General features: G+C 46.3%; 1 protein-coding gene across 19 annotated transcripts in view; it reads right to left on the reverse strand.

The window, feature by feature from the left end:
* Nucleotides 1-25,965, reverse strand: part of MAP7D2 (MAP7 domain containing 2) — a 98,841-nt gene that overhangs the window by 43,345 nt on the left and 29,531 nt on the right. For 10 of the 19 annotated variants that reach the window (XM_020914411.2, XM_020914397.2, XM_020914405.2 and 7 more), the window contains exons 2-5: nucleotides 9,532-9,609; nucleotides 8,286-8,449; nucleotides 1,467-1,581; nucleotides 297-395 (exon numbers count right to left, since the gene is read on the reverse strand). In XM_020914411.2, the coding sequence (XP_020770070.2) occupies nucleotides 297-395; nucleotides 1,467-1,581; nucleotides 8,286-8,449; nucleotides 9,532-9,609 (456 nt within the window). The remainder of the gene's footprint in view (nucleotides 1-296; nucleotides 396-1,466; nucleotides 1,582-8,285; nucleotides 8,450-9,531; nucleotides 9,610-25,965) is intronic. The other 9 variants (XM_020914410.2, XM_020914413.2, XM_020914402.2 and 6 more) reach the window with 2 other exon arrangements.

A 25,965-nucleotide genomic window follows, 5' to 3' on the forward strand; every position in this document is an offset into this window, starting at 1 on the left:
CTAAAACCAGTGATACATGAGAGTGTTAAAGATCTAAATGCACAGAAGCCAAAGACTGACAACATTTTCAAGGCAGAAGTTAGTGAGCTAAAGATGAAATGTCTCCAGGGTGCTAGGATGTAAGGCATGCATGTTCCATGAAGACAAATAAAGAAATATGGGAACGTCATTTGTATCTCTAGAAAAAAAGTTCTAAGAAATCAATTGCAAAAGTGTTCAAGACAGACACAGTGATGGAGGAGGGTGACCGGGACAGTCATCACAAAACGCCATGGCACAGTGATGCTCAGATATACCGTTGGTTGACTCAGCAGCGGCGGCAGTGGTCCCTGGGTCCAGAGGGAGGGTGCTGGCTGCTAAACCTAGAGGAGGGGGTGGGGTATTTCCTGATTCACCTACACAGCAAAAAAAAAAATCAGACCGAAGAGAGGTAAAAGAAAAAAGTTCCAATTTCTGGTTGACTCTAGCTTGTATTAGGAAATTAGAAAAAGTAACTGGGATGGGTTGTTAACTTCTCCAGATTAAAACAGAAAAGCATATTCACTGACAAAAGGTTGTGTATGCTAAGTCGCTTCAGTCGTAAGAACAATATAATAACTCAGTTGTGTCCGACTCTTTGTGACTCCATGGACTGCAGCCCACCAGGCTTCTCTGTCCATGGGGTTTTCTAGGCAAGAATACTGGAGTGGGTTGCCATTTCCTTCTCCAGGGGGTCTTCCCCACCCAGGGATCGAACCCAGGTCTCCTGCATTGAAGGCAGACGCTTTATCCTCTGAGCCACCAGAGAAGTCCCTAAGAAACTGTACCACACATGTAAACCCATTTGCTCTTGGAAAGAGCTGGTATACAACTCCTGCATAACATAATGGCAGACACAGAAAAGAAGACACTAAAAAGATGGCAAAGCCACCCAGGGACTAGTAACAATCCATACATTAAATTAAACATCTGAAAATTTAAAGATGAGTATGAACTGGATAATGAAATAAATAAGTCACCTTGAAACAAAACTGAAAGAGCAACAGAAATAAATGATGTGGAGTGAAGAACCCCAGCCCCCCTTTAGGGGTTACTGCTGCTCAGCCTTTCCCAGTCAAGCTGTAGCCATGACTTAGTCCACAGCCATTGACCTTCCCTGAAATCAGGTTACCTCTGGGCTTGCTAGGTGGATCCAATTAACCAGGCTCTACAGTCATTTTCTTTGCTTTTTCTTTTGCTTTACCTCAAAGCCCAGTTACTGTATCAACTGCTGTTTGCAAGCAAGAAGAATGAACAGATCTCCTTCACAAGAAATGCATACACAGGAAGCTTGGCAAGCTTTAAACATCACATCTGAAAAAGGTACCTGCAGACCAGTATAAAGCACCCCCAGATCCTGTGGGTGCTGGCCTGCCCACAGTCTCCCCCTCCTGCCCCCCGAGATCTCCCCACTGGGCCCTGTGATGCAGGGACAGTCTTTCACTCACCATCACGTCCTCCGGGCCCGGCAGCCAGTGATGCTCCTCCCGACGAGCACTTCTTCTTCAGCTCCAGCTGCTGCGAGCGCTCCAGAGACCTGCGCATCATCGCCTCCAGCCGCTCCTGTCCAGTTCATGCAAGAGACAGCAGCAACATTAAACACCCAGCCCACCGCACTGCTGTGCCTCTGCGTGGGCGTGAGTCACCAGACAGGGCTCTCTGCTCTGCATCCAAAACCCAGGCACGAGTGCTCGCCCCACCACACCAGCGCTTTCTTAGTGGGCGGAGAGTAAACGCTGCGGCTACTGCGGGCTCCCAGCGCCAACACCTCTCCCTTCCCTGGAGAGAGGCGGCTGCAGCAGCAGCCAGGCTTTGATTTGGTTAAGAATAGTGCCAGGCCAGAGTTAACTCCTTGACACCAATCCCATCCAGCAGAACTGGAATTGTGCTCTAGAACCAACTGCATCCTCTCGAGTTGAAAAGCATACAGCACTATGATTTGAGCAAACTGAAATTAAAGCATAATTTGAATTGCAGTAGCCTTAAGCATAACTTTCTGGAGTGATACACCATGACTTTGAAGTCTGTTTTACAAGGTCCCATTTTCATCTTAGAACTTCTTAAACGGGAATTAACTGTGTTCTCCATTGTAACATTTTTCTGCTTGTGTTACATAGTATTCTGGGGATAATACTGCATATTTCAAAATTCAAAAAGACACAAGAGTAGGGAAACTTATGACTACAAAATTAAGCATTTATGTATTCTCACATGTAGATGGGGGGAAGGGAGGAAGAACTAAACAGTTTTAAGCCAGAAGATAAAAACAACAACCAGGCTTCTCTCTTAACAGAGCATTTATCAAAAGCACGCCCCTATACTAACCCAACTGTTCTTTTCATAAAGTTGGGCCTGATTGCTGGCAAATCTCTCCCCGGCACTGGAGTGAAGCTGTCCTAATTATGTGCTCCCCACAACTTCAATGACACTGCAAATCCCAAATCTACTCCCTGCCTCCACTGGAGAAAGTCCGCAGGGTAAGCGGTTGCATGGACACCTTTTCACCCTCATAAAACTAACCCTGAGGTGCTGGGCTAATCCTAGTCGAACTTCAAACCCAAAAGATATTATTTTCTCATGGCTTAAATAAAGAAGTGAGCAAAATTAATTTAGAGCAGCACCAAAGGAGTGACCATGACTTAAGAAGTGGGGAAAGGCTTCTTTATTTCACTCACTTGAAACACAGAAAGGCCACTTAGGAGACACGTGGATCTACCTTTCTGTCCATACCAGAGGAATGAAATGAGCATTCCCCACATCGCAGACTCTGCTGCATAACTTTTCCTCCAAAGAGCACTGCACTAAAAGATGGCCTCTTCAGGGACCTATGAGCAGAAAGGGTATTTCTTTCCTCTGGTAAATCTCAGATTTGTATTTGCTATTAACTGTGCACTAGTTTCTGGCTAAGACTCTACAATCATGAGTGTGCATTTCCTCACAGAACCCTGTCCTCACAACCCTGGCCCATTAAATTCTCACAGTCAGTCCCAGCAGTTTGTACAAGAAAAGATAGGGGCTTGGAGGAACTAAAACTTCTTAACTATTTGAGGACTGAAGTCTGGTCACTCAAGATTGGAACTCAACAGTAATTCATTATGCAGATTAAACATCAAGTATTTAACTTTCCTAAATGAAATCAGTCCTGAATATTCATTGGAAGGACTGATGCTGAAGCTGAAACTCCAATACTTTGGCCACCTGATGGGAAGAACTGACTCTTTTGGAAAAGACCCTGATGCTTGGAAAGATTGAAGGTGGGAGGAGAAGGGGATGACAGGATGAGATGGTTGGATGGCATCACTGACTCATTTTGAGTAAGCTCTGGGAGTTGGTGATGGACAGGGAAGCCTGGCGTGCTGCAGTCCATGGGGTCGCAAAGAGTTGGACATAACTGAGTGACTGAACTGAACTGATTTAACTAATGACCTAATCTAAGTGTTGAAATCTTTCACCTCAGAGTGAATTTAATATTGAGTGGGTTATGAGAGACTGCCTACATGCCAGAAGGACCTCACAAGATAGTTGCTCATCCATTTGGACACTAATGAGAACTAAGAACACCAAGACTGATCAGCCAGCCGCATCACTGAACAGCTGTCTAGGGGCATAGCCATAAGGGAATGCCATCCACAGCCAGAGCCACTCCTGAGTCAATAAGTTACCTTTAGAAAAAATACCTGTCATCCGTCCCCAATCCACTGAGCTGCTCCAAACTCTACCATGAGAGGTTAATTCCTTTGAACCATAAGCAGGCTTATGAAAATGATGTTACCCTTGAGAGAAGACACAATCACTTTGTGTCATCCACTTTGTGGAAGATGATGAAAAATAGGTGATAACCAAGGTCTCTGGTGGCTCAGTGGTAAAGAATCTGCTTGCCAATGCAGGAGATGTGGGTTTGATCCCTGATCTGGGAAGATCCCCTGGAGAAGGAAATGGCAACCCACTCCAGTATTCTTGCTTGGGAAATTCCATGGACAGAGGAGCCTGGCGGGCTCCAGTCCATGGGGTCACAGAGTCAGACACGACTTAGCAACTGAACAACAACAAACCAAGCTCTATGGTAAGTGGGCTTATAAAACCCAAAGTTGTCAGAATGGGATGATGCTTTTTCCAAACATGTCAAACCAAAACTTCACTCTTATTAGAGGTTAGTCCTATTTAGTCCCACATTACATAGTACATGTGTGGATCTTTCTGTTCCTTCCTGTGGTAAGTCTGTAAAGAATCCTAGATTTGGAGTCAGAAGATATGAATTCAAATCCCACTTCTGCCTGCTATCTTTTAGCCCCATGATCCTGAGTAAATCATTTGATGCCGTCCTTGGGCATTAGTTCCCTTGCCTATAAAATGGGGATGATGATATTACCTATATTACAGGTCATTCAAATTTACAAGATAATAGCAAGCATAATAAGTCCAATGCTAACTGGATCCAAATTTGAAGAGGAGGATTAGTGGTTCTCAAACATGAGTGAGCTTGCATCAGAATCCCCTGGAGGGCTTGTTAAAACACCAGTTACTGTGCCCCACCGCCAGAGTTTCTGAGTTAGCAGGTCCAAGGTGAACATCCTGAGAATACATTTCTGACAAATTTCCAGGAGATGTTGGTACTGTTGGTCTTGGGATTGTACTGAGAACCACTGGTTAGAAGAAAGCCTGAGCATGAGGGAGCATGTTGAGAAAGTTCAATCACATCAGAAGAACAGTATTAATAAATATCAGAGCTGCATACTGCAAATCCTGCCAAGTTCTGGCTCTCCTGAGTATCATCTGACCATCAACAGAGGATGGCAAAAGGGCAACGCAGACTCTTGTCCCTAGAATATTCGTCCTCTCCCAGGTGGGGCTTAGCGGAAGAAAGGAATGAGGGCAACTCAACCTTGACCCCTTGAGCTCTGGCCCTAGATATGCCTGGATGAACTTACAGGAGAACCACAACCAGGGTGACGCTCTGAGTTGGCCAAGCAGTATAAAAAGCCTGTGGCAGGGTTCGGCCTGGCCACTGTTACCCAGACAGCTGTCTCAGGCAGGAGTAGAGGGTTGATATACCTTCCCCATTGCCCTTACTCCATGCATTCTGGGGATGACAGCATGGGGACAAGCCCCGAAATGGTCCTAAGCAGAGCTCCGTGGAGGGCCTTTTTCTCTGGAAACAGACGTTGACATCTGGCTAGAAAGCCACGTATCACCATGGCCCTATGCCAGCCAATGCCCTCTAAGAGCAGCCAGCTCTCTTCTTAGGGAAGTTTTCATTTAGTTGAGTTCAGATTGTTTTTACAATCAGCCTGGTGGGCTTTGTCAGGTATCAAGCAAGAAGAAGATGAGAAGTTGTGATGTGTTAAAGTAAATTACAGAGATGAAGGTACTCTTTGAAAGAGGCCTTTCCTGCTTATCTCTTTAGCAGGAGGAACAAGGAGTTGGCTCCTAGTCATGAAACTATACTTCCCTGAGTGGAGAAAGGTGAGTACACTGTGCTGTCACCCTTAACCCAGGCAGGTTAAGGTTCTGGTTCCAGAAGCTTGATGCTTGGGAGCTATGTGGCATGTGAGGGTTTCTGTAAGAACCCACCTTGAGGAGAAGGCAGCCTGCAATGAGAGAATGAGCTCAAGGTCAGGCTGTCAGGACACTGGACTTCCCCTTCCCTAGGACAGGCCTGCCTACCTTCTAGGCTTTGACATCTCTGGGAGATTCTGGGGTGTCAGAGAGGAGGCATCTGGGGCTCACCTGCACAGATGTGAGGTGTTACCAAAAGCGACAGCAATACCAACAACCATAGGAACCTGGAGCCAGGGCAGGGCTGGTGGGGAGGTGAGGAGTCAACAGGCCTTTTCTGAGCTCCTAACATCAGACCGGAGAGGCAGGAGTTGTTGGGGAACACACTTTCCAGCAAGCTAGAGGAGCAAAATGGAGTGAACCATCACCCTATACAGGCTTCTCCCTGGTTGACAGAGATGGGCCCTGACAGAAAGGACTGAGATGATCCTGGCATTGTGGAGCGTCTCCACTGCCACATGCCAAGCAGGGAGCAGCCCTCCCAAAAGATCTCCAGCGAACCATGGAGGCAAGAGCGAAGGCTTTCCTTTGGAAAGGCTCCTGCAGCAGAGAGCTATCCATCCCCTCCAAAGATCCCTCACGAGAATGCCAGTCGGACCTCGGCCCCAGCAGAGCAGTGACAACCAGGCTGCATGTGCAGAGTCCCTGATCTCCACTGAGGTCTCCTGGGGCTCTAAGGGCAGGAACAGGTGGGGCAGGGAGCCCATTGCTTCCTCGGGTTACTCTGCATCCATGGGAGGCCCAGCTCTCAGTCTTGCCCTGCTGTGTCTGGGGAGAAGGGGCTGCAAGCTTGGCGTGTATTTGCTGGCCACAGGCAGGCAGCCTGCCCCATTGCCCACCATCATCATGTAAGGGGTGAACGGGGGCAGACAAAGCAAACAGGAAATTAGCCCAAGCACAACCACTAGTGAGTCAGCTGCATCAGGACTAACCAGCTGGCATGACATTCCCTCATCTGCAAGAGACTGGAGTCCGATTTAAAATGATTGACTTAAAATGCCTCTGGCACTGTTGTTCAATAAAAGAACAAAGTACAGAATGCCTCAGAGGTGGACCTGTGTGGCACTGTCAGGTGTGGTGGAGGCTGAGGAAGTGTCTCCTGTGTCTTTGAGGCACCCTTTCCTGGAAATGGCAGTGACAAGCATTCCCTGCAATCAGCAGTCCCGCAGGGGGTCAGGAGTGGAAGTGGAGGGAGCAGGGAGGAAGGAGACCAGCTGTGAGTCAAGGATGGGAGGGTGGGAAGAAAGGGGCGAGTCTAGCAACTCAAGACAAACACCCAGGCTGGGAAAGAAGAGGTCCGTCCTGGTCACTGAAACAGCCCAGCTCACTGTGGCTTCTCTCTTGATCCCCACACCCTGTGCCATCATCTTTTCTGGGTAGCTCTCTCTTGACCGTGCTTCAGCGAAGGTCAGCAAAGGGAGCAGTTACTCTGTGCTAGTGCTTTGCTGGCACTTTTACAAAAGTCACCTTCTTTAACTCCTGTGACTATCTCTCTGTTCTGGGCTGAGAAGAATGAGTTCTTAGAGGGGCTGTGGGACTTGGCCTTGGCTGCTGGCTGCTTAAGTGGGAGAGCTGGGATTTGCACCAGGAGCTTGGAAAGGCACATAGGGATCTGGCTGAGACAGCAACAGTGAACTGTGACTAAGACCTTGCCTCAGGCCTCCATTCGCTAAGAGGAACAAAGAAGTTGCCACTTAAGCCTGTCCATTGTGGGCAAAGACGGTTCTAGCTGTGTGTATGTGTGCACAATTGTGGGGTTTTTTTTTAAGTTAAAAAAAGACCAAAGGGTAAAGACAGTGATAATTCAGAAATTTAAAAGGAATACTGAATTTATACCAATATCTCTGTATCTTATAGGTTTCCCTGGTGGCTCAGATGGTAAAGAATCTGCCTGCAATGCAGGAGACCCGGGTTTGATCCCTGAGTCAGGAAGATCTCCTGGAGAAGGGAATGGCTACCCACTCCAGTATTCTTGCCTGGAGAATCCCATGGACAGAGGAGCCTGGTGGGCTACAGTCCATGGGGTCGCCAAGAGTCAGACATGACTGAGCAACTAACACTTCCACCTTTCACTCTATCTTACAGTACTGGCAATTAACAAACCTTTATATTGTTCACACTAAATGATGAGTCACTATACCTTATGAATAAAAAATGATCATCACCTGATACAAGGCTATGATTATACTCTTAAAATATACTTGTTAAGAAAATCTATATCCCAAATATGCTTTCTAAATATACTTTCAAAGTTTAGTAATAAAGGACTCTGTCAGGTAATTACATTCCATTTCTTTTTTTAAACATAACTAGAGAGAAAGGATGATTAAAACAAGAACCTGCATTAAAATATAAATAGACTAGCATGTTTGTATTGGAAGGTAGACTATTTGATTTTCCAGCAGTGACTACAAGGTCACATTACCCTCTACACTCACAGCCCTTCCTCCAGCGTCGTGTCTGCCCCAGAAGCATGGATGCCTCGAGTAACCCCCAGGTGGATGTCACTCAGTTCCCACCCATAATCCCCTCTGAGTCTTAGCGTCAGAGAAGACATCTGAAAGAGGTCTTGGAGTCCACCAAGTCCACCCCCTTCACTTCAGAGACAAAGAAATTAAGGCCCAGAGAGGCCAACCAGCTTATCTGAGGTCACACAGCAAATAAACTGCTAAGTTGAGTGGATCTCTCTGTGTTCCTGTTCCGGCCCTCACTTCCTCCTCCCGGAGCTTCTGCTTCCTCTTCTCCTCCACAGCTGCCCTCTTCTGCTCCTCTCGCTGCCGCTGCTCTTCCAGCTTCTTCCATCGCTCCTCAATTTGCTTTTCATACTGGAGCTTGGCTCTCTTCTGTTTTTCCAGGATTTGCTGCTCCCGGGCAGCTGGGGGAAGGAAGGCAGAAAAAAGGTGTCGTTACCAGAGCACCCCATGCCATTTGGCTTAATACCAACAATGCAGAAGTGAGACTGAACTGAGAGGAAGGGTTCTGGCACCTCCACCACTAGCTGGGTGACCCCAGGCCTATTAACCTCGTCCTCTGTCTGCCTCAGTTTCCTCCTCTGTGAAGTGGGGATGTGCAACATCACAGTGTTGTGGAGACTGAATGAGACAATGCAGAGAAAGTAGACAGTCACTGCCCCTACACGTGGGAGCTCTGTCTGTCATCACATCAAGTCAGACTTGTCCCATTGGCTAGGCCACATGGGGGATTGAGAAACGAGAGCTATCAGGGTATCTTCATTCAGGATACATCAGCTGTACATACACTGCATACCAGATGCTGAACTGGGTGAAAGTAAACAGAAGAGGATGAACAGGACTGTCTTCCCTCTTGAGACATTTACTAAGGGGCCTTAACTCCACCTGGCCTAGCAGGCAAGGGTTCCCTGGAGGACGCAATGTCTGAGGTGACCAGGAGGAGGAGAAGGATTCAAAATTTCCTCTTCTGTCTCAGTGCCCTAGGGAAGCCACTCTACCTACCTGTGGCACCCTGTGGGGAACAGCCCTGATGCTTCTGTCCACAGCCTACAAGGTAGGACAGCCTTTCCCAATAGGACAGCCTTTCCCAATTGGTTCCCTGTCCTAACATAGAAATGGCCTTCTGTGTCAATTTCCTCTGTTCCTCCAAGGGTGGCCCTTCAGCTGCCCTGGGGAGAAGTTGCCTGAAGAGGGGCATGGTGTGCAGAGAATATCTCTCGTTATTCAGCACCCTACCCACAGCTGTAGTGCCGTGCCAGTAACAGAGCTTCAACACGTGCTCACTGAGTAAATCAACCGCCCTGAGAATTACATAATAGCTGTGAACAGGCCAGTGGTAGTGATGGTTTGCTCCCAGTTTTCCACGTTGACCTAACAACTGTCCCAGTTCTTTTCTCATTTAGTCACAAATTTCTAAGAGTCCTGAGAAAAGACACCATCACATCTCTACTCCCTTGGACCTAAACAGCCAAAGTGCACAACTTACCAAGACATTTTTCTCTTTCTTCTCGTCTTTCTTTAGCTAGTCGTTGTCTCTCATCGGATTTTAAAAATCCCTCCATGGCTACAAGAGAGAAAACACAATCAAAGACTTCACTCTCCCCATCTGCTGAGTGCCAGGAGGTGCTGGGGCCACACCCTGTGTCTGGTCACATGCACACATCAGCATCAACATCACTTCACCCGCAGAGTGGTAGCGGTGGCTGTAACGCTCACCCACCAAGTTGGGCTGGAGTGGCCCCAGGCCAGCCCTGGAGAACTAACCTTCCTCCTAGTTCTCTGGCTCCAGGCCAGGCCCCAGAGGAGTCAGAAAGCTCAATAAGCGACAGGCTTGGCAACATGCAGAAAAGCCTACCAGGCTTCCCCTGGTCCAGCTCCCAGGGGAAGGCAGATGAACAAAAGAAGACACAATTATTACACAGATTATTATTATTAGTGAACATTCGACTTTCTGCAAGAAGACAACTGCTGAGGGGCATGTATAACTGAGCTGGAAAAAAGTAACACTCAAGTTTGATTTTGGATCTACTAAGTCTGTCCCCATGTCAATCTTAGCATTTTAGAATCACAAAGAAGGAATATAATGCACTCCTGTTTACTTGTTATTTCATTTTGTTTTATTATTAGTACAAGAAATAAAATTGAACAAATGGCAATTCCCCCCTAAAACGTCCAGGAAACATCCCAGGAGCTCTGCATCTCCACTCATCTTCTACAGGACCCTAGAGGGCTTTCTGAAGCAAAGATGAAATGATCTTTGCAGTTGTTTTAGGATTAAAAATACTTTACTGCACTTGCTCACAACTGATCATTCATGAGCATTACTTACACAGTGGTCAAGGACCACATTCTGGAGAAATTGGCTTTAGTGCTATAACCGGACTGATGTGCCCAGCACCTGGGTCTCCTCTGTGGTAATATCACAGCTGACTCCACAATATGCGCCTTTCAGGGGTGTGCCTTCCACTGCCCAGGAGAGAGGCCTGGAGGCTTGGACCGCAGAGCAGCAGCAGGAATGCGGATAAGGATGGATGTGATAAGCTCTGGGTTGTCACAATTCCCCACAAGCATCTAATTTTGCAGCCTGGATTATGAAGCAGGGATATTAAAGCTTAAGAGAGAAGTCTTGGAAAATCAACCCAAGTGCCACTTCCCATTAAAAAAAAAAATTGAAGTATAGTTACTTCCAGTGTTGTGTGTCACTTCAAGTGTACAGCAAAGTGGTTCAGTTACAGACACACATACATACATATATATGTTGCTTCATATTCTTTTCCATTATAGGTTATTACAAGATACTGAGTATAGTTCCTTGTGCTATATAGTAGGTCCTTGTTGATTATTTTATATATAGTAGTGTATGTATGTTAATCACAAATTCCTATTTTACCTCTATCCCCCTTTCCTCTTTTAGTAATGATAAGTTTGTTTTCTATGTCTGTGAGTTTATTTCTGTTTTGTAAATAAGTTCCTTTGGTTTTTGTCAACTCTTAATCATTACAATTAATGATTAATGGCATCACCGGCTCAATGGACATGAGTTTGAGCAAGTTCTGGGAGTTGGTGAAGGACAGGGAAGCCTGGCGTGCTACAGTCCATGGGGTCACAAAGAGTCAGACACAACCGAGCGACTGAACTGAACTGAACTACGATGGTACCGACGACATGAACAGCATCAAGAATTTAAATGCCCATCTTCTCAGCTCATCAGTGCTGCTCTCCCCTTCCCTTACATCCCCTGAACCTGTATGAACCCCACCCACCTTCAAGAACCCACAGTTTCCCATATCCACGAAGCTCTGTGCCCCCACATTACTTTCAGAACCCTAATTTCATTCTGCTTAGCTGCAGAGGACTGTCTCCCTGCAGGGAGTGAGGGCCTACTGAGCCAGGGGCGGGTCTGCATCTCTGGGTCAACCCACTTGGGCCACACCCTACCCCCACAAGCCTCAAGGTGCATACACAACACTCAAAGACAGGCATGTGGTCAGTGGTAGGGTAGCGGGGAGAGAAAACCAGATTTCTCCATGATTCTCTAAACATTTTCAAACTCTAGTCTCTGCCTTAAGCATTTGATTAATAAGGATTTGTTCTGTGTGAAAAGCTACAAAGAGAAGCCAACGATCCCTGGACAGATGCTGGCAACAGCATCCACATCTACTTACCAGCTCAGGCATGACCTGTCACCCTCCAGATCTAAGATACAGACTGAGAACCACTGAATGTGTACTTTGAACAGAAGAAAAAGAGAAAAACTGAGGGAAAAGGGCCAAGCACATTTGAATTGGCCTGATACCTTAAGGCTTTACCAACAGAAGGATGTCTGTTGCAGAGATATGTGTGATTTTAGGCTGCCCCCTTGTGGGCACTTGTAAGAGTCACACCCTCAAATCATTTTTCAGAAAATCTTCATTATCAGGCTCATAGTCATGACCTGCTTCGTCCTAACAGGAGGCTACAATGTACGAACCAAGTCCATTGCTTGAATTTACTTGGCCCAATCACCCCGTGATGACAGAGGTACTATTATGACCCTCATCTTACAGGTACAAAAAAGGTACACAGAGGTTAACTTGTTCAAGGTTACACCATCAGAAAGTGGAGATGCAGATTCCAACCTAAGAACCTGACTCCAGGACTCACACTCTTAATCACTGCTTTCTCATGTGGCAAAAGAGGAAACGTAATAGCTCGATCTCAGCACCAATGAACGAATGCTTCATGACTTTCTGAGACTCTATTATACACAAGGAACAAGTTCTATCCTTGTCCCAAGAATGCGCATGCAAATTCAGAGAGAAGTGCAAGACCAACTCATTAGAGAAGTACAGATTAAGCACTACTGTGAGCTGGGCACTGGCCAGCTGTGAACAGATGTGCTAAGTATTTGCTTCCTCTTCAAACTGATGGTTTGGAAATATTTGGATGCTGTGTGGCGAAAGGGGGTAGCTAGATGACCCCGGGGGCAGCCGTGCCATGCAATTTTGCTTGGGTCCCACTGAGGGGAATGAAATGACTCAGTCCAAGGTGGGTAACCCAGAATCTCTATATGCTCTCACATGGCAGCGACAAGCCATTCTTCTCTGTTTAAGATAATCAAGATTAAATGCAATTAACAATTCTGTTTCTCCATCACACTGGGCCTGTTTCAGGCATTCACTAGCCACATGAGGCTGTCAGCCACTGTACTAAAAAACGGTGAACCAGGAACCTCAAGGCTCACTCATGATTCACACGTAACTGCCCTGGGACACACACAAATGAAGAAGAATTCAGCATCCAATAGTTTTTCTGGGTGAGTAAGGCATCATTCTTCTACATAGCATCTGCCTCTCTTGATTAAAAGAACTGTCAAGCAATCATTTCTAGAACATCCATTTGAGGAAAAGCCAAATAATTATATCTCCATTTCCACCTTGTGATCCCTGATGAACCTCTGGGGACCTCTGCCAAGAGGTTCCACCCAAAGGATGAAGGGGTACAGCACAAACCTCTATGTGTTTGGGGGCGTGGACCTGACCAGTTAGCACCACTGCAGCAACACAGCCTGAGAAGTCAAGGTAGACTATGATTCACAGGCCCAGGGCAAGTGACCTTAATACATGAATGCTAACACCAACAGGAGATTTCCACTAAAGACATGGGTGTGCGTGTGTCTGTATGTGTGTGTCTGTGTGTTTAGTTGTGTCCAACTCTTTGCAAACTCAGGGACTGAAGTTCGCCAGGTTCCTCTGTTCCTGGGCTTTCCCAGGCAAGAATACTGGAGTGGGTTGCCACTCCCTTCTCCAGGGGATTTCCCAACCCAGGGACTGAACCTGAGTCTCCTGCATTGGCAGTGATGACTTGAGCCAGGGTCAGCAACCCTAAGCTTTGAGACCTACTATAGTACTGAGAGTTAGTTCAGTTCAGTTGCTCAGTCGTGTCTGACTCTTTGTGACCCCATGGACTGCAGCACGCCAGGCTTCCCTGTCCATCACCAACTCCTGGAGCTTGCTCAAACTCATGTCCATTGAGTCGGTGATGCCATCCAACCATCTCATCTTCTGTTGTCCCCTTCTCCTCCTGCCTTCAGTCTTTCCCAGCATCAGGGTCTTTTCTAATGAGTCAGTTCTTTCGCATCAGGTGGCCAAAGTATTGGAGTTTCAGCTTCAGCATCAGTCCTTCCAATGAATATTCAGGACTGATTTCCTTTAGGATGGACTGGTTGGATCTCTTGCAGTCCAAGGGACTCTCAAGAGTCTTCTCCAACACCACAGTTCAAAAGCATCAAATTTTTGGTGCTCAGTTTTCTTTATGGTCCAACTCTCACATCCACACATGACTACTGGAAAAACCATAGCTTTGACTAGACGGACCTTTGTTGGCAAAGTAATGTCTCTGCTTTTTAATATGCTGTCTAGGTTGGTCACAGCTTTTCTTCCAAGGAGCAAGTGTCTTAATTTCATGGCTGCAGTTCACCATCTGCAGTGATTTTGGAACCCAAGAAAATAAAGTCTGTCACTGTTTCCATTGTTTCCCCATCTATTTGGAAGTGATGGGACTCCCCCATGAAGTGGTGGGACAGGATGCCATGATCTTTGTTTTTTGAATGTTGAGTTTTAAGCCAGTTTTTTCACTCTCCTCTTTCACTTTCATCAGGAGGCTCTTTAGTTCCTCTTCGCTTTCTGCCATAAGGGTGGTGTCATCTGCATATTGGAGAAGGCAATGACACCCCACTCCAATACTCTTGCCTGGAAAATCACATGGATGGAGGAGCCTTGTGGGCTGCAGTCCATAGGGTCGCTAAGAGTTGGACACAACTGAGCGACTTCACTTTCGCTTTTCACTTTCATGCATTGGAGAAGGAAATGGCAACCCACTCCAGTGTTCTTGCCTGGAGAATCCCAGGGACAGGAGAGCCTGGTGGGCTGCCATTTATGGGGTTGCACAGAGTCAGACATGACTGAAGTGACTTAGCAGCAGCAGCAACATTTGCATATCTGAGGTTGTTGATATTTCTCCCAGCAATCTTGATTCCAGCTTGTGCTTCATCCAGCCTGGCATTTCACATGATGTACTCTGCATATAAGTTAAATAAGCAGGGTGACAATATACAGCCTTGATGTACTCCTTTCCCCAATTTGGAACCAGTCTGTTGTTCCATGTCCAGTTCTAAATGTTGCTTCTTGACCTGTATACAGACTTCTCAGGAGGCAGGTAATGTGGTCTGGTATTTCCATCTCTTTAAGAATTTTCCAGTTTGTTGTGATCCACACAAAGGCTTTAGCATAGTCAATAAAGCAGAAGTAGATGTTTTTCTGAAACTCTCTTGCTTTTTCTATGATCCAGCAGATATTGGCAATTTGATCTCTGGTTCCTCTGCCTTTTCTAAATCCAGCTTGAACATCTGGAAGTTCACGATTCACATACTGTTGAAGCCTGGCTTGAAGAATTTTGAGCATTACTTTACTAGTGTGTGAGATGAGTGTAACTGTGTGGTAGTTTGAACATTCTTTGGCATTGCCTTTCTTTGGGATTGGAATGAAAACTGAACTTTTCCAGTCCTATGGCCACTGCTGAGTTTTCCAAATTTGCTGGCATATTGAGTGCAGCATTTTCACAGCATCATCTCTTAGGATTTGAAATAGCTCAACTGGAATTCCATCACCTCCACTAGCTTTGTTCGTAGTGGTGTTTCCTAAGGCCCATTTGATTTCACACTCCAGGATGTCTGGCTCTAGATGAGTAATCATACCATTGTGGTTATCTGGGTCATTAAGATCTTTTTTGTATAGTTCTTCTGTGTATTCTTGCTACCTCTTCTTAATATCTTCTGCTTCTTTTAGGTCCATACTGTTTCTGTCCTTTATTGTGCCCATCTTTGCATGAAATGTTCCCTTGGTATCTCTGATTTTCTTGAAGAGATCTCTGGTCTTTCCCATTCTATTGTTTTCCTCTATTTCTTTGCATTGATCACTGAGGAAGGTTTTCTTATCTCTCCTTGCTATTCAGAGTTAGTACCACAGGGGAAACTGGGTGAAGGGTCCACTGGGTCTCTCTGTAGTACTGTTTACAACTGCATGTGAATCTACAATAACCTCAAAGTAGAAAGCCTTTTAAAATCTAGTTTAGTCGCTCAGTTGTGTCTGACTGTTTGCGACCCCATGGACTGTAGCACACTTGCTCAAGTGTAAAACCCCGGGAGGGACCCAAAGACAAAGAGGGAGCAGGTGACACCTTCCCAGAAGGACAAGGGATAGCCCTGCCAGAGTCACTTCTGCCTCATTCTTGATGCAGTAATGCTTCCTCGGGTGATGACACTCAGGTAGTGTGCACCCTTGAAACTGAGGCCTTTCCCTGGGCAATTCACCCCCAGAGGAAATAAGAATCAAACAGGGATCCTGAACAGACAAACAACTATTTTTTGTGATCAGACGAGCATAAAATTTCATACTTCACTGACCTGCTCTTGCTTAGAGTAACTTCCCATTATCCTTGGGCTGTGGCAACACATTTAAAAAAAAACTAATTTAAAAATGTATTTTATTAGCCTCAGGCACTCTCTCCCTAGAATATCAATGAACTGATTTAGTCAATTATTCATGGTATGTAATAACCATTATCGAAATGCAAAGTTTTTAAGTGAAGCCAGCTGTGTTCGACTTTTAAAAATTGACTGCATTAAGTGAATTTTAAAGTAATCTTCCTAATCACAGCTCACGTCTGTGCAATTACAATGACCAGACAAAAGGAAGGAACTCAGGAGTGAAGAGCTCATCAAATAGGAAGCCCCATGTTTGCCAGTCCCTCCTTTGGGGGGCCCACCCCTCTGTGGACTGGCAGGCAGGGACGCACCAACAACTTGGTGGTGACTCGCTTGTGCTGTGATGATCTGTCTCAGGTCATGGAGACCACTGGTCCTCAACTGTGGCCACACAGGCCAACACCTGGGAGCTCTAACAACTATGGGTGCCTGTGCTTTGCTCCCAGAGACTGGCCTTGTCGGCTCAGGTGTGGCCAGGGTGCTGGTGCTCTAAGAGCTCCCATGTGATGCTTCTGTTCAGAAGGACTGACACTGTTCCTAGCTTGCTGCTCTTCCCACTGCAGCGTAGACTGGAACCACTTGGAGGGCTTGTGAACCCAGAGTGCTGGATGGCACTCCCAGGGTTTCATGGAGTGGGCCTAGGGCCCGTCAGAGAAGGGTGTCCAGGGCCCATACCTCAAGAGCTGCTGTTCCACTAGACTAGGCTGATTCTACAGGGCAAGGCCCTGCCTCCAGCTCCTCTCTGGATGTCCAGAGCCCAGCTAAGTGTGGGGCTCAAAGAGTGGGTCCCAAATCATGTCTGCAGAAGGAACAATCGGCCATCTGCCTCCACTCTCCTACACACAGTGTCTGCCATGACTGTTACTGCCCCCCACACTACTCTCTGGGCCTATTCATCTGCCCCTTGCCCTTCGAGCCCCAAGACCTTGCACATGGTACTCAAATATTTACTAAGTGAGGGGCCATGAACATTATGTCCCTTTGATGGAAACCTCCCCTTTTGTAGAGCATTAAACCAAGTATCAGAAGTGTCTATAAAAATAAGGAACATTTAAAAATATCTTTGTAGCCATTATTTTGCTGGATCTGTTCAGGAAATTCAAAGGTAAAGAAAGGAAGGCAGCTTCCCCCATAATTTCTAACAGTTTTCAGGTGATCAGGTCTCCTTTGAGAACCACTGATCTACTCCATTCCTTACCAGCTATAACCTTTTGAATTGGCTTAAATTCTCTTTTCACTGCAGTGAAAAAGTCTGTATTACACTGTGGCCACCAAATTTGTTACTGCCAATATGACTCTTTCAAGGATGATGTCATAATTTATATTAATACTTCAAAGAGAGGCAGGCCTGGAACTAGCATTTACGTTCAATAGCTACTGACTACTATAGGATGGAGGTGTACATATCAAGGTATCAAAATACATTTTTAAAAAATGTATAGAGATACCAAAAAGTCCTTGAAAAGTGGGGAAATAGAGAATATAAGAAGTAAGAATATATACAGATTTACACTGCTATTATGTTTTTATAAAATATGCTAAATTTCTAGCAGTTTCCTTTAGAACATCTGAATTAAAATTTCCCCCAAAATGTAAATGTTGTAAGAGGATTACTAAATGACTTAAATGCTTCCTAAATGATTTTCTTAAATCACAACTGCACAGCTAAGAGAAGGGCCTTTTTTTGGTTTTTTTTTTTTTTTTTTTTGCTTTTTAAAGTGTAGAATTGGGTCAAGTCCAAGCAATCACAGAGTACAGCACTTTGTCATAAAGGTCAAACAATAATGGATCTCAAGACGCATCATTCTTGCCCTGGAACCAGGAACCTGGTATATAATTGTCCCCAATCCACACCAATCTCCTAGGCTTACTGGAAGAAGGAAGGCACAACAGCAAAGTCCTACAGCAACTGCCCTAGGTTTCCTCTTCTGTAAGATGGAGAAACAGTAGTGCCTCTCTCACAGTGAGGATGTAATGAAAGATCACCAGCACTGATTAACCATAGTTGGGACACAGCGGGAGCACAATGATTTCAGCTAGTCTGTGTTGCCCTAGTTAGGCAGCTAGCCTGCCTGTTCCTAGTTACAGCTCTCCCTCCTCTGTTAATGAGGTCTCCTGCCCATAGGACCAACCATACTACCTTTCCTAACACAGGTGATGAGACAGAGTGTGTACTATGCTGCCAGTCTAAAACCACAGTAAGCATTCCTTTCCTATACAAATTATACTGGGAACATGTATACATGCCTTTGACTTCTCAGTCACCAATCATTACTTGTGTCTACACATGCTGGCATTCCCCTTCTGGTAACTCAGCAGAAATTAGATCTTATCTCTAGTAGGACAAGTAACTTCCTACTAAAAAAAGAATACACAGATGACATTTCACAAACACTAATTGTGAAGGCGGTATGTGATGATGCTGTTCTTCACCATCTCAAGGGTAGATTGCCTAGTTATACTCACACACCCCTAAGCAGCCAGCCTAGGAACTCCTGCTACAGCAACTCAAGCTCCCATAACCAAATGAAAACATACCACGCCAAGTTATAAAATTCAACTGCACCCAGTATGACCAACTGTACACAGGTTAGCAGGCTAGCCTGGCTTCTTCTAAAGGTACCATTTATTAAGCACGTATCTCCTGCCTGACATCATGTGCTCCAAGATGGAGAAAGTGAGACTCTCCCTGGGGTTAAGACTTCTGTCCAAAGTCACAGCTGCTACGTGGCAGAGCTTGGATTTGAGGCCAATCTGGCTGACTCCCAAGCTGATGGGCATCAACTCATCACTGAGAGGGAAGGCCACCTGAAGGAAAGAGCACTGACCTAGGGATCTAGGTGTCCAGAAACTGAGTAGCTTTTCCTACCAGGATTTACAAAGGAGGTGGTAAGGCGACTACGCAGTCCGGAACAAGTCCCTGATTCCCCTGATCTTTAAACCCTGCTTTCAAATCTAGTGTCTGCAGCTTGCCCCCACGACCTCCCTGGCAGGCTGGGCCCCTGACTGTTAGAGGACTACTGTGCTAATTGAGGGGGAGAGGGGACTGGGGAAGGAAAATGTATGCACTGGTTAAAATTTACCTGATGGTACACTTGAAAGGTGTGCACTTTAGTGTAAGATACCTATTTCTAACACTACAACTGCAACAACACATAGAAGAGAAAAAATTCCGTGCTGGCTGACCTGCCATATATCACTAGTGCTCAAGGCTGCAAAGAACAGGCCTGGATCTCCTGGGCAACTGCACTCTCAGTGTGGCTCCGTGAAGGGGTGAGGGAACTCCAAGGGCAGCATGGGAGACAGGAGGTGAGCCTCAGCAGGGCTGGTGTGGAACCAAAGACACCAGCAAAGGCCCAGGGACTGGCTCAAGCTGCAGGGCTCTTAAAGAGCACGTGGTGATTCAGGAGAGAAGGGGTCTACACAGCCAGTTCAAGACTCTGCCTTGACACCTTCTCTTCCAGGGTCTTGTTACCTGCCTTTCTCATGCCTTTAACTGTCTCCACCCTACAGCAGATCTCAGCTACTCACTGTCCAAAAGGCCTGGCTCTTCTACAGCCATCAGAGGAGCGATCTCATTTGTATCACTTCCCCATTCATACGGAGCTCAGTCCTGGGGGCTTCTTCCAGGTTCCATCTGCGTGGCCCTTCCAATAGCACCCCAGTCAAGGGACTCTGAGTAATCCCTTTACCTCTCAGAGCTTTGGGCTCCTCTTCTATATAAATCAGGATCATTACTACCTACTTCCCAAGGTTACAGGGTGTGTTGGGGGGTGGGCGTGCTGTGAAAATGCTTGGCAGCAGGAGGAGCCACAGTTGGCTCCCTTCCCCTGATGATATATGAGAACACAGACCAAACAAGTCATGGGAGTCATGCACTGGGTCCAGGCCCCAGACCATGGAATATGAAGCTCTGCATACTCCCATCTCCCAATGAACCCCATAAAATTCCAAGAGACCTGCTGCAACTTTTGACGAGGTCCCAGTTTACATTCTAAGATTTCCTCTCCTCTGCTGAGCTGACAATTCATTTGAAAGGTGAGGTGAACAAAGTCAAAGGTAGCTAAAAGAAGAGAATGAGGAGCTAGAAAAATTCAATTTGATTAATGATCTACTGAGCACTGCAGTGCAGAAACTTCCCTCCTACCCTGGCTCCTCATCTGGGAGGCCCCTGGACTCCTGTGTTTCTACAATAAATTTAATACACGTTTGTATCATTTCAAAAGGACCCACTGTTTGCAATATGACTTGCTAGCTAAATGAAACCTGCATAATTTCCCCTCCACCCTTCTGAGTTCTTGGCTGGGACCCCCTGTAATACAGATGGAACTTTTTTTTAAGATTGATTTCTTTTCGGTTGTGTTGGGTCTTTGTAGCTGTGCATGCGCTTCTCACTGCGGTGGCTTTCCTTGCGGAACACAGGCTCTAGGGCGTGCAGGCTTTGGAGTTGCAGCTCAAGGGCTCTCCAGGGCACTGGCTCAGTATCTGTGGTGCACAGGCCCAGCTGCCCCTCGGCACGTGGGGTCTTTCCAGACCCGGGACCAAACTCGTGTCCCCTGCATTGGCAAGCTGATTCTTAAACACTAGGCCACCAGGCATGCCCTAAGCAGAAGTTTCTTAAATATATATGTCATGTATATATAGGAGATTCTCAGGAAACCAATTACACTCTCCAGGATGGCCCAAACCACTACCTCAAATACCACCTGCAGCTAAATACCAGAAAAAAAGATGTGTGTGAGAGGTGGAATTCATGGAAGGTGAGAGGAGGAAATGTTTGGTAAACACAGGTTGCCCTGCAACGCAGATAAGTCTCCCAGGTTTAAAAGTCATCCAAATCCGCAGTAAAAGCCATCTTCCTAGTATAGGCCCCCTCTTCCTAATGTTAATTTCCTTTATAAATACCGATTTCCCTTACAAAAGGACCACTCTCAGAGCTTCTCAGCCGTCTGTAGTTTCTCAAAATAATCCTATGCCGAAGAGGCATATTTCATATTTTGAATAGAGTATTCTCCCCCCTTTGCCAGCCAAGCTCAGGGCCCGCCAAGGCCGCTGGGTGGCTCTGCACTGACGCCCACACTCCCAGCGTCTCTGCCTGCAGGCTGCCCTGCTCTGTGTGCCTCTCATCAACACACAGCTGTCTACAGCGACAGGCCTGTGGACACCTATCCTTTCCAGGGTGATGAGCAACAAACACAGAAACAGGGGTTGGCACTAGAAAAGAGCGAACACGGACCACAGAGCGCACCTAGACGCTTCTATTACAGACGGGGCACACAGGGCCAGGGGACTGAGGTTGCCCTCAGGGTCCTTTAGAGATGGAGAAGCTCTGACACAGGGCGCTTTGCCATGAGCATCCAAGGTTGGCCTGTTCCAATCAAGGGGTAAGGCTCAATGTGAAGACAGAATGGCCTTCTGAAAAGCCCCAGCAAGGATGGAGAAGAAGCTGGGAGCCAGTGAGCACTCTGGAGCCAGCTGAGTACAGGTTCCACTCTCACAGAGAACTTGGAGCATCAGGGGAGAGGGTTACGGAGGGGGAGAGGAGGGAAGCGGGGATAGGGAGGGGGCAGGAGAAAGAGACACAGACACACATTCACACACATGCGCACTGCTCAGAACACTGCCTGCTGTGCTCAATAAAGGTCAGGCATCACCATTTCTAACCCTAACCCAGGGCTGTCCTTCAGTGGTTGGGAGAGGTGGGTTCTAGGGCTGCACACCACAGGGGACGTGGTTGTTTACAATGTGGACTCAGAAAGGCCTTGGATATCTGCAAAGAGTGCGAGACAAAGGGGGAAAAAATAACTCTTCTTATTTGCTTTTTTCAGCAACAAAGTACAAGACACTGAAAAATGTCTCTTTGAAGATGTGGACAGAATCCAGCAGGTAAAAGCTGGTAACGAGAAATAAACTGCAGCATTCTCATTATTAGTACTGCCATTTGATTTTCTCTTCAGGGTGGTGTGTGTGTTTCATGACGATGACCATAAAAGGTGTGCAAAGGATCCCAAAGGGGCACTGGAGACCCTGCTGGCCCATCTTCATGCCACTCAGGACCCAGGTACCCATCCGATCCTGGGTTCCTATGGTGGGAAGAGCTGTGTCCTTGAGCATGAGTGAGGCACCAGAAAACTCCCTCATTCTGTCCTTCCTTGTTTCCTGCCTCTCACAGCGACACGTGCCGGGTGATAGCAGTCTGTCCACCCTCCCTGTTAACAGGGTTGGCAAGAGCCTTCAGGACCCCTCCCTAAGGACAGCCCTTTGTTCCCAGGCCATCTGCTTCCCTACGGTCACCTCAGTAGGCTTCAGACCTGCACCTTGACCACTGCTGAGCAACTCAAGCATCCAAGGTGAACTCTCCTGCTGTAGACCCATCTATTCCCAGTCTCAGCCCTGGGCAGCTGAGCCCCAGCTTGGAGATGGCCCCAGTTACACCAGTGCATCCAGGGGCCAGTGACAGGCCAGCAGAACTGAATTGGAGGCCTCAGTGTGGTGCTTGGGTGTGCAGCTCCAAAAAGATGCGTTTTAAAACAAAATGCAAAGGGTAAATAAAGAGGTTAGAAAAACAATCACTCTTTGCATTGCAAACAATTTGAAGACATATCAAGAAATTTGAAAGCTGTAATAATCTCCCATTCCTTTTCTCCAAGAAAAGCATACCCAGCAGGATTGCTCGGCCCTGCCCCAAAGTACAGGCCCTGCATCTGGCATCCTTAAACAAGGACGATCTTCAAGGGCACTTCAAGGCCTTGAGGCGGAAACAGCTTCCTGACTCAAATAGGCTGTTTTTAAATTGCGAGGACAGACAAAAATGTGTGCCCCCACTCCATGTCATTCAGGGCAGTCTGGCATGCCTTTCTACACAGCCTTGCAGAGATCTTCAGCTTGCTAATTAAATTTACCCCACTTCACCCCATCTAAATACCTCTTTGGAAAAACAAAAACCACATAAATCTTAAAGTTATAGTTATTCAGTAGGTTTGAAGCCTACTGAGGGGACTGAGGAGAAGCAGGCAGCCTGGGAAGGAGGGGCTGTCCTCAGGGAGGGGGCCTTGGTGGGCAAAAGTTTATTTTGAAAACAGTAAGACTACAGATTGTAAGGGAAAAGATTAAGATTACAGATTGACAAGAGAAAAGGCAAATTGTGAATCTCACTTCTCATTTCTGAGAATGATTTTTGCAGAGTAAAGCCACAAGGCCTTCAGAAGTGAAGTCTGAAGGTTCATGGCTCTGTGCAGGCTTCTCTTTGGGTTGTTCCACGGGAAAGGCTCCTGCCATTCAAAACAACGCATGACAAACGCCCTTTTGTGCACCACAGCTGTGCCTGAGCATGGCCACTTTACCTGTTGTGGCTGTCACTGTTTCTCTCCTTTCTCATCACAGGAATATAAAAACTGATAATATGTGTACTTTCAAATCTTGCAAATACTATCACCAAAGAAAAACAATATGCCAGCCCATCACGGCAACCCAGTTCTGGATTCACATTATTTTAAATTAGCCAGACTGTCACACTTAAAGGTCACTACATACATTTCTATCACAGCTGAGCCCAGACCAGAGCTTATGTGACCACTGCCTTTAAAAACAGCACACTAAACAATTCTTAGACTCGAGTACAGTGGGTCTGAACCAGAGGTGATTGCGTCTTCCAAGAAACACTTGATGGTGTTCAGAGACATTTTGGGCCATCATGACATGGGGGAGGCACACTGCTGGCATCCAGTGGGTTGAGGCCTGTGATGCTGCTGACCATCCTACAGCGCCCAGGACAGCACAGCCTGCCCTGACATACACATGAAAGAATGACCTAGCCTAAAATGTCAGCAGTGTCAAGTTTGAGAAACCCTGCTCTAATAAGTTGCGCTACAGGTGAAAAGTAGAAAAGCCTCCTCCTCACTGAATACAGCTTAGTTCTTCCCACATCAATGCACGATAGCATGAAAAAAATCTAGAAAATGATACAGAATAAACATGATTCCCATCTGGACAATTTGGTTTAAAACTGCAGCAACTTATAGTAATATCCATTGTATTTTTAAAATTCTTCCTCAAAAATAGATAATAAATATCTTAAAGGTGTTTGACAGCATCAGCAGGGACAATTTGTTCCCCTAGGCAGGACTATGGTGGCTAAAATTACTAACAGTAAGTGATAAGGGTTGTGTAACAATCAACTTGGAACAAATTACCCCAATGCCACCTTCCTGGATGGCAGCACAGTGAAACCACAGTGCGAATCTGAAATGGAGGCAACGGCAATAAAATGACAACAAACGTCCTGCACTCACAGGGGGACTGGGGAAGGGGGGAGAAGAGCGGTGGATGGAGCAGCTCTGATGCCTATGAAATCCAACAAGCATCTGAAAAGTGGGTTTTCTTGATCTGATCAGCACTAAAAGGAAATCTTATATATTTGATCAAAGTTTTTTTTAAACACAGCATTTCCTTTTGAGCACTTTTCCCCCCATAAAGAATCAGCAAAATATAGGATGCTTCACGACTGCAGATACTGGGTTCCTTTTTATAGTAACAGGAAGGATATTTCTGTTCCCAAGGCAACCCGAGGTTTCACTCATCAACATGGCACCAAGTACTTTCATGAAGCACAGTACTGATCTTCTGAGGTTTCAAAATTGAGAGTTCTCTGCCTAAGATAGGGCATGATGGTCCCCCACACACAATAACTGAGTTGTGCATCAAATATAAGAAACAAGGATAAAGAGCAGGTAAAATACTTTCTGAAGTTTTTCTCCAGGTGCTCATTCAAGTGGATAACAAGGCATTTGGTCCAACTGGCTCTCAGACATTTGCTCTTTGCAGAGAGATGTCCACTGGGAACATGTAAGATGTAAAAGCAGTTCAAGGATAGGGAAGTCCTGTGGTGCAGCTCGGTCCTTCTCAGAGCCCTGTCCCCGCTGCCTTTTTGCCCTGCCCTTCACACGGCTAAGGCCATCCTGTACCCAATCTCCTCCTCCCAGCCCACGCAGGCGGGCCTGAAATGGAGCAGGACGGTATGGTCCTTGCCTCCCCCGACCACCTTGTTCTCTGCCTGCCTTTTGCCTGTGGAAAACTTTAGTCAAAGAATAAGTTTAATCAGAGAAGTGAGAAATGCTGAAACAAAGGAAAACAGTCTAAGGAGACTAAATAATAATAATGTAGTCATTAAGCATAGTCAAGGACCTTTAGTTCTTTCTCAAGGGCTGTAGATAATATTCTGAGCCATATCCTGTGAGCTGTCTTATAGATACCAAAACCCCAGGTGGAGAAGTTAACTACATGATGACCAGACTGTACCCAGGACTTGAGCTGCCACAATTCTGAGAACTGACCGCAAAGAAATGGGAACAAGTGCACCCCGGAACTGAAGATTAACTGTACCTAAAACAACCAAGATGATACCGATGACCAATTTGAAGACGACTGTTAGAGATGACTGTACTGTTTCCACATCTAGTGCCCCCACACCACTCTGTCTATAAATGCTCTCACCTCCTGCTTCTTGTCGGGGAGGGGGGCAGTCGGCCTTTGGACAGATGTCCGCCACCCTCCCCCCACCAGTTGTTGGCATCTGAAATAAAGCAAACTTTCCTTTCCACCAACCTGGCCTCTTTACTGGCTTTTGAGCGGCAAGCAGCTGGATCCCCCACACATACCTTTCAGTAACAGGCCCAGGGCCTGACCCACAGAAAACCTGTATGCCTCTGTGAGCTACACAGTGAATGAATAATCCAGATGAGTGTTCATGGGGATATGAACAGGAATGGAATGGAAAGGGAAAAATGCATTCTAGCCCAGAGAAGTAGATGCTACACAAAAAGGCATTTGCAATAGCAACAGAAAGTGGTAAGTTTGGTAGTCAACAAAGTGGTAAATTTGGGGAGCTTGGAAAGTAGC

Source organism: Odocoileus virginianus, unplaced genomic scaffold (genome assembly GCF_023699985.2).
Source record: "Odocoileus virginianus isolate 20LAN1187 ecotype Illinois unplaced genomic scaffold, Ovbor_1.2 Unplaced_Scaffold_4, whole genome shotgun sequence".
Classification (NCBI taxonomy): Eukaryota; Metazoa; Chordata; class Mammalia; order Artiodactyla; family Cervidae; genus Odocoileus; species Odocoileus virginianus.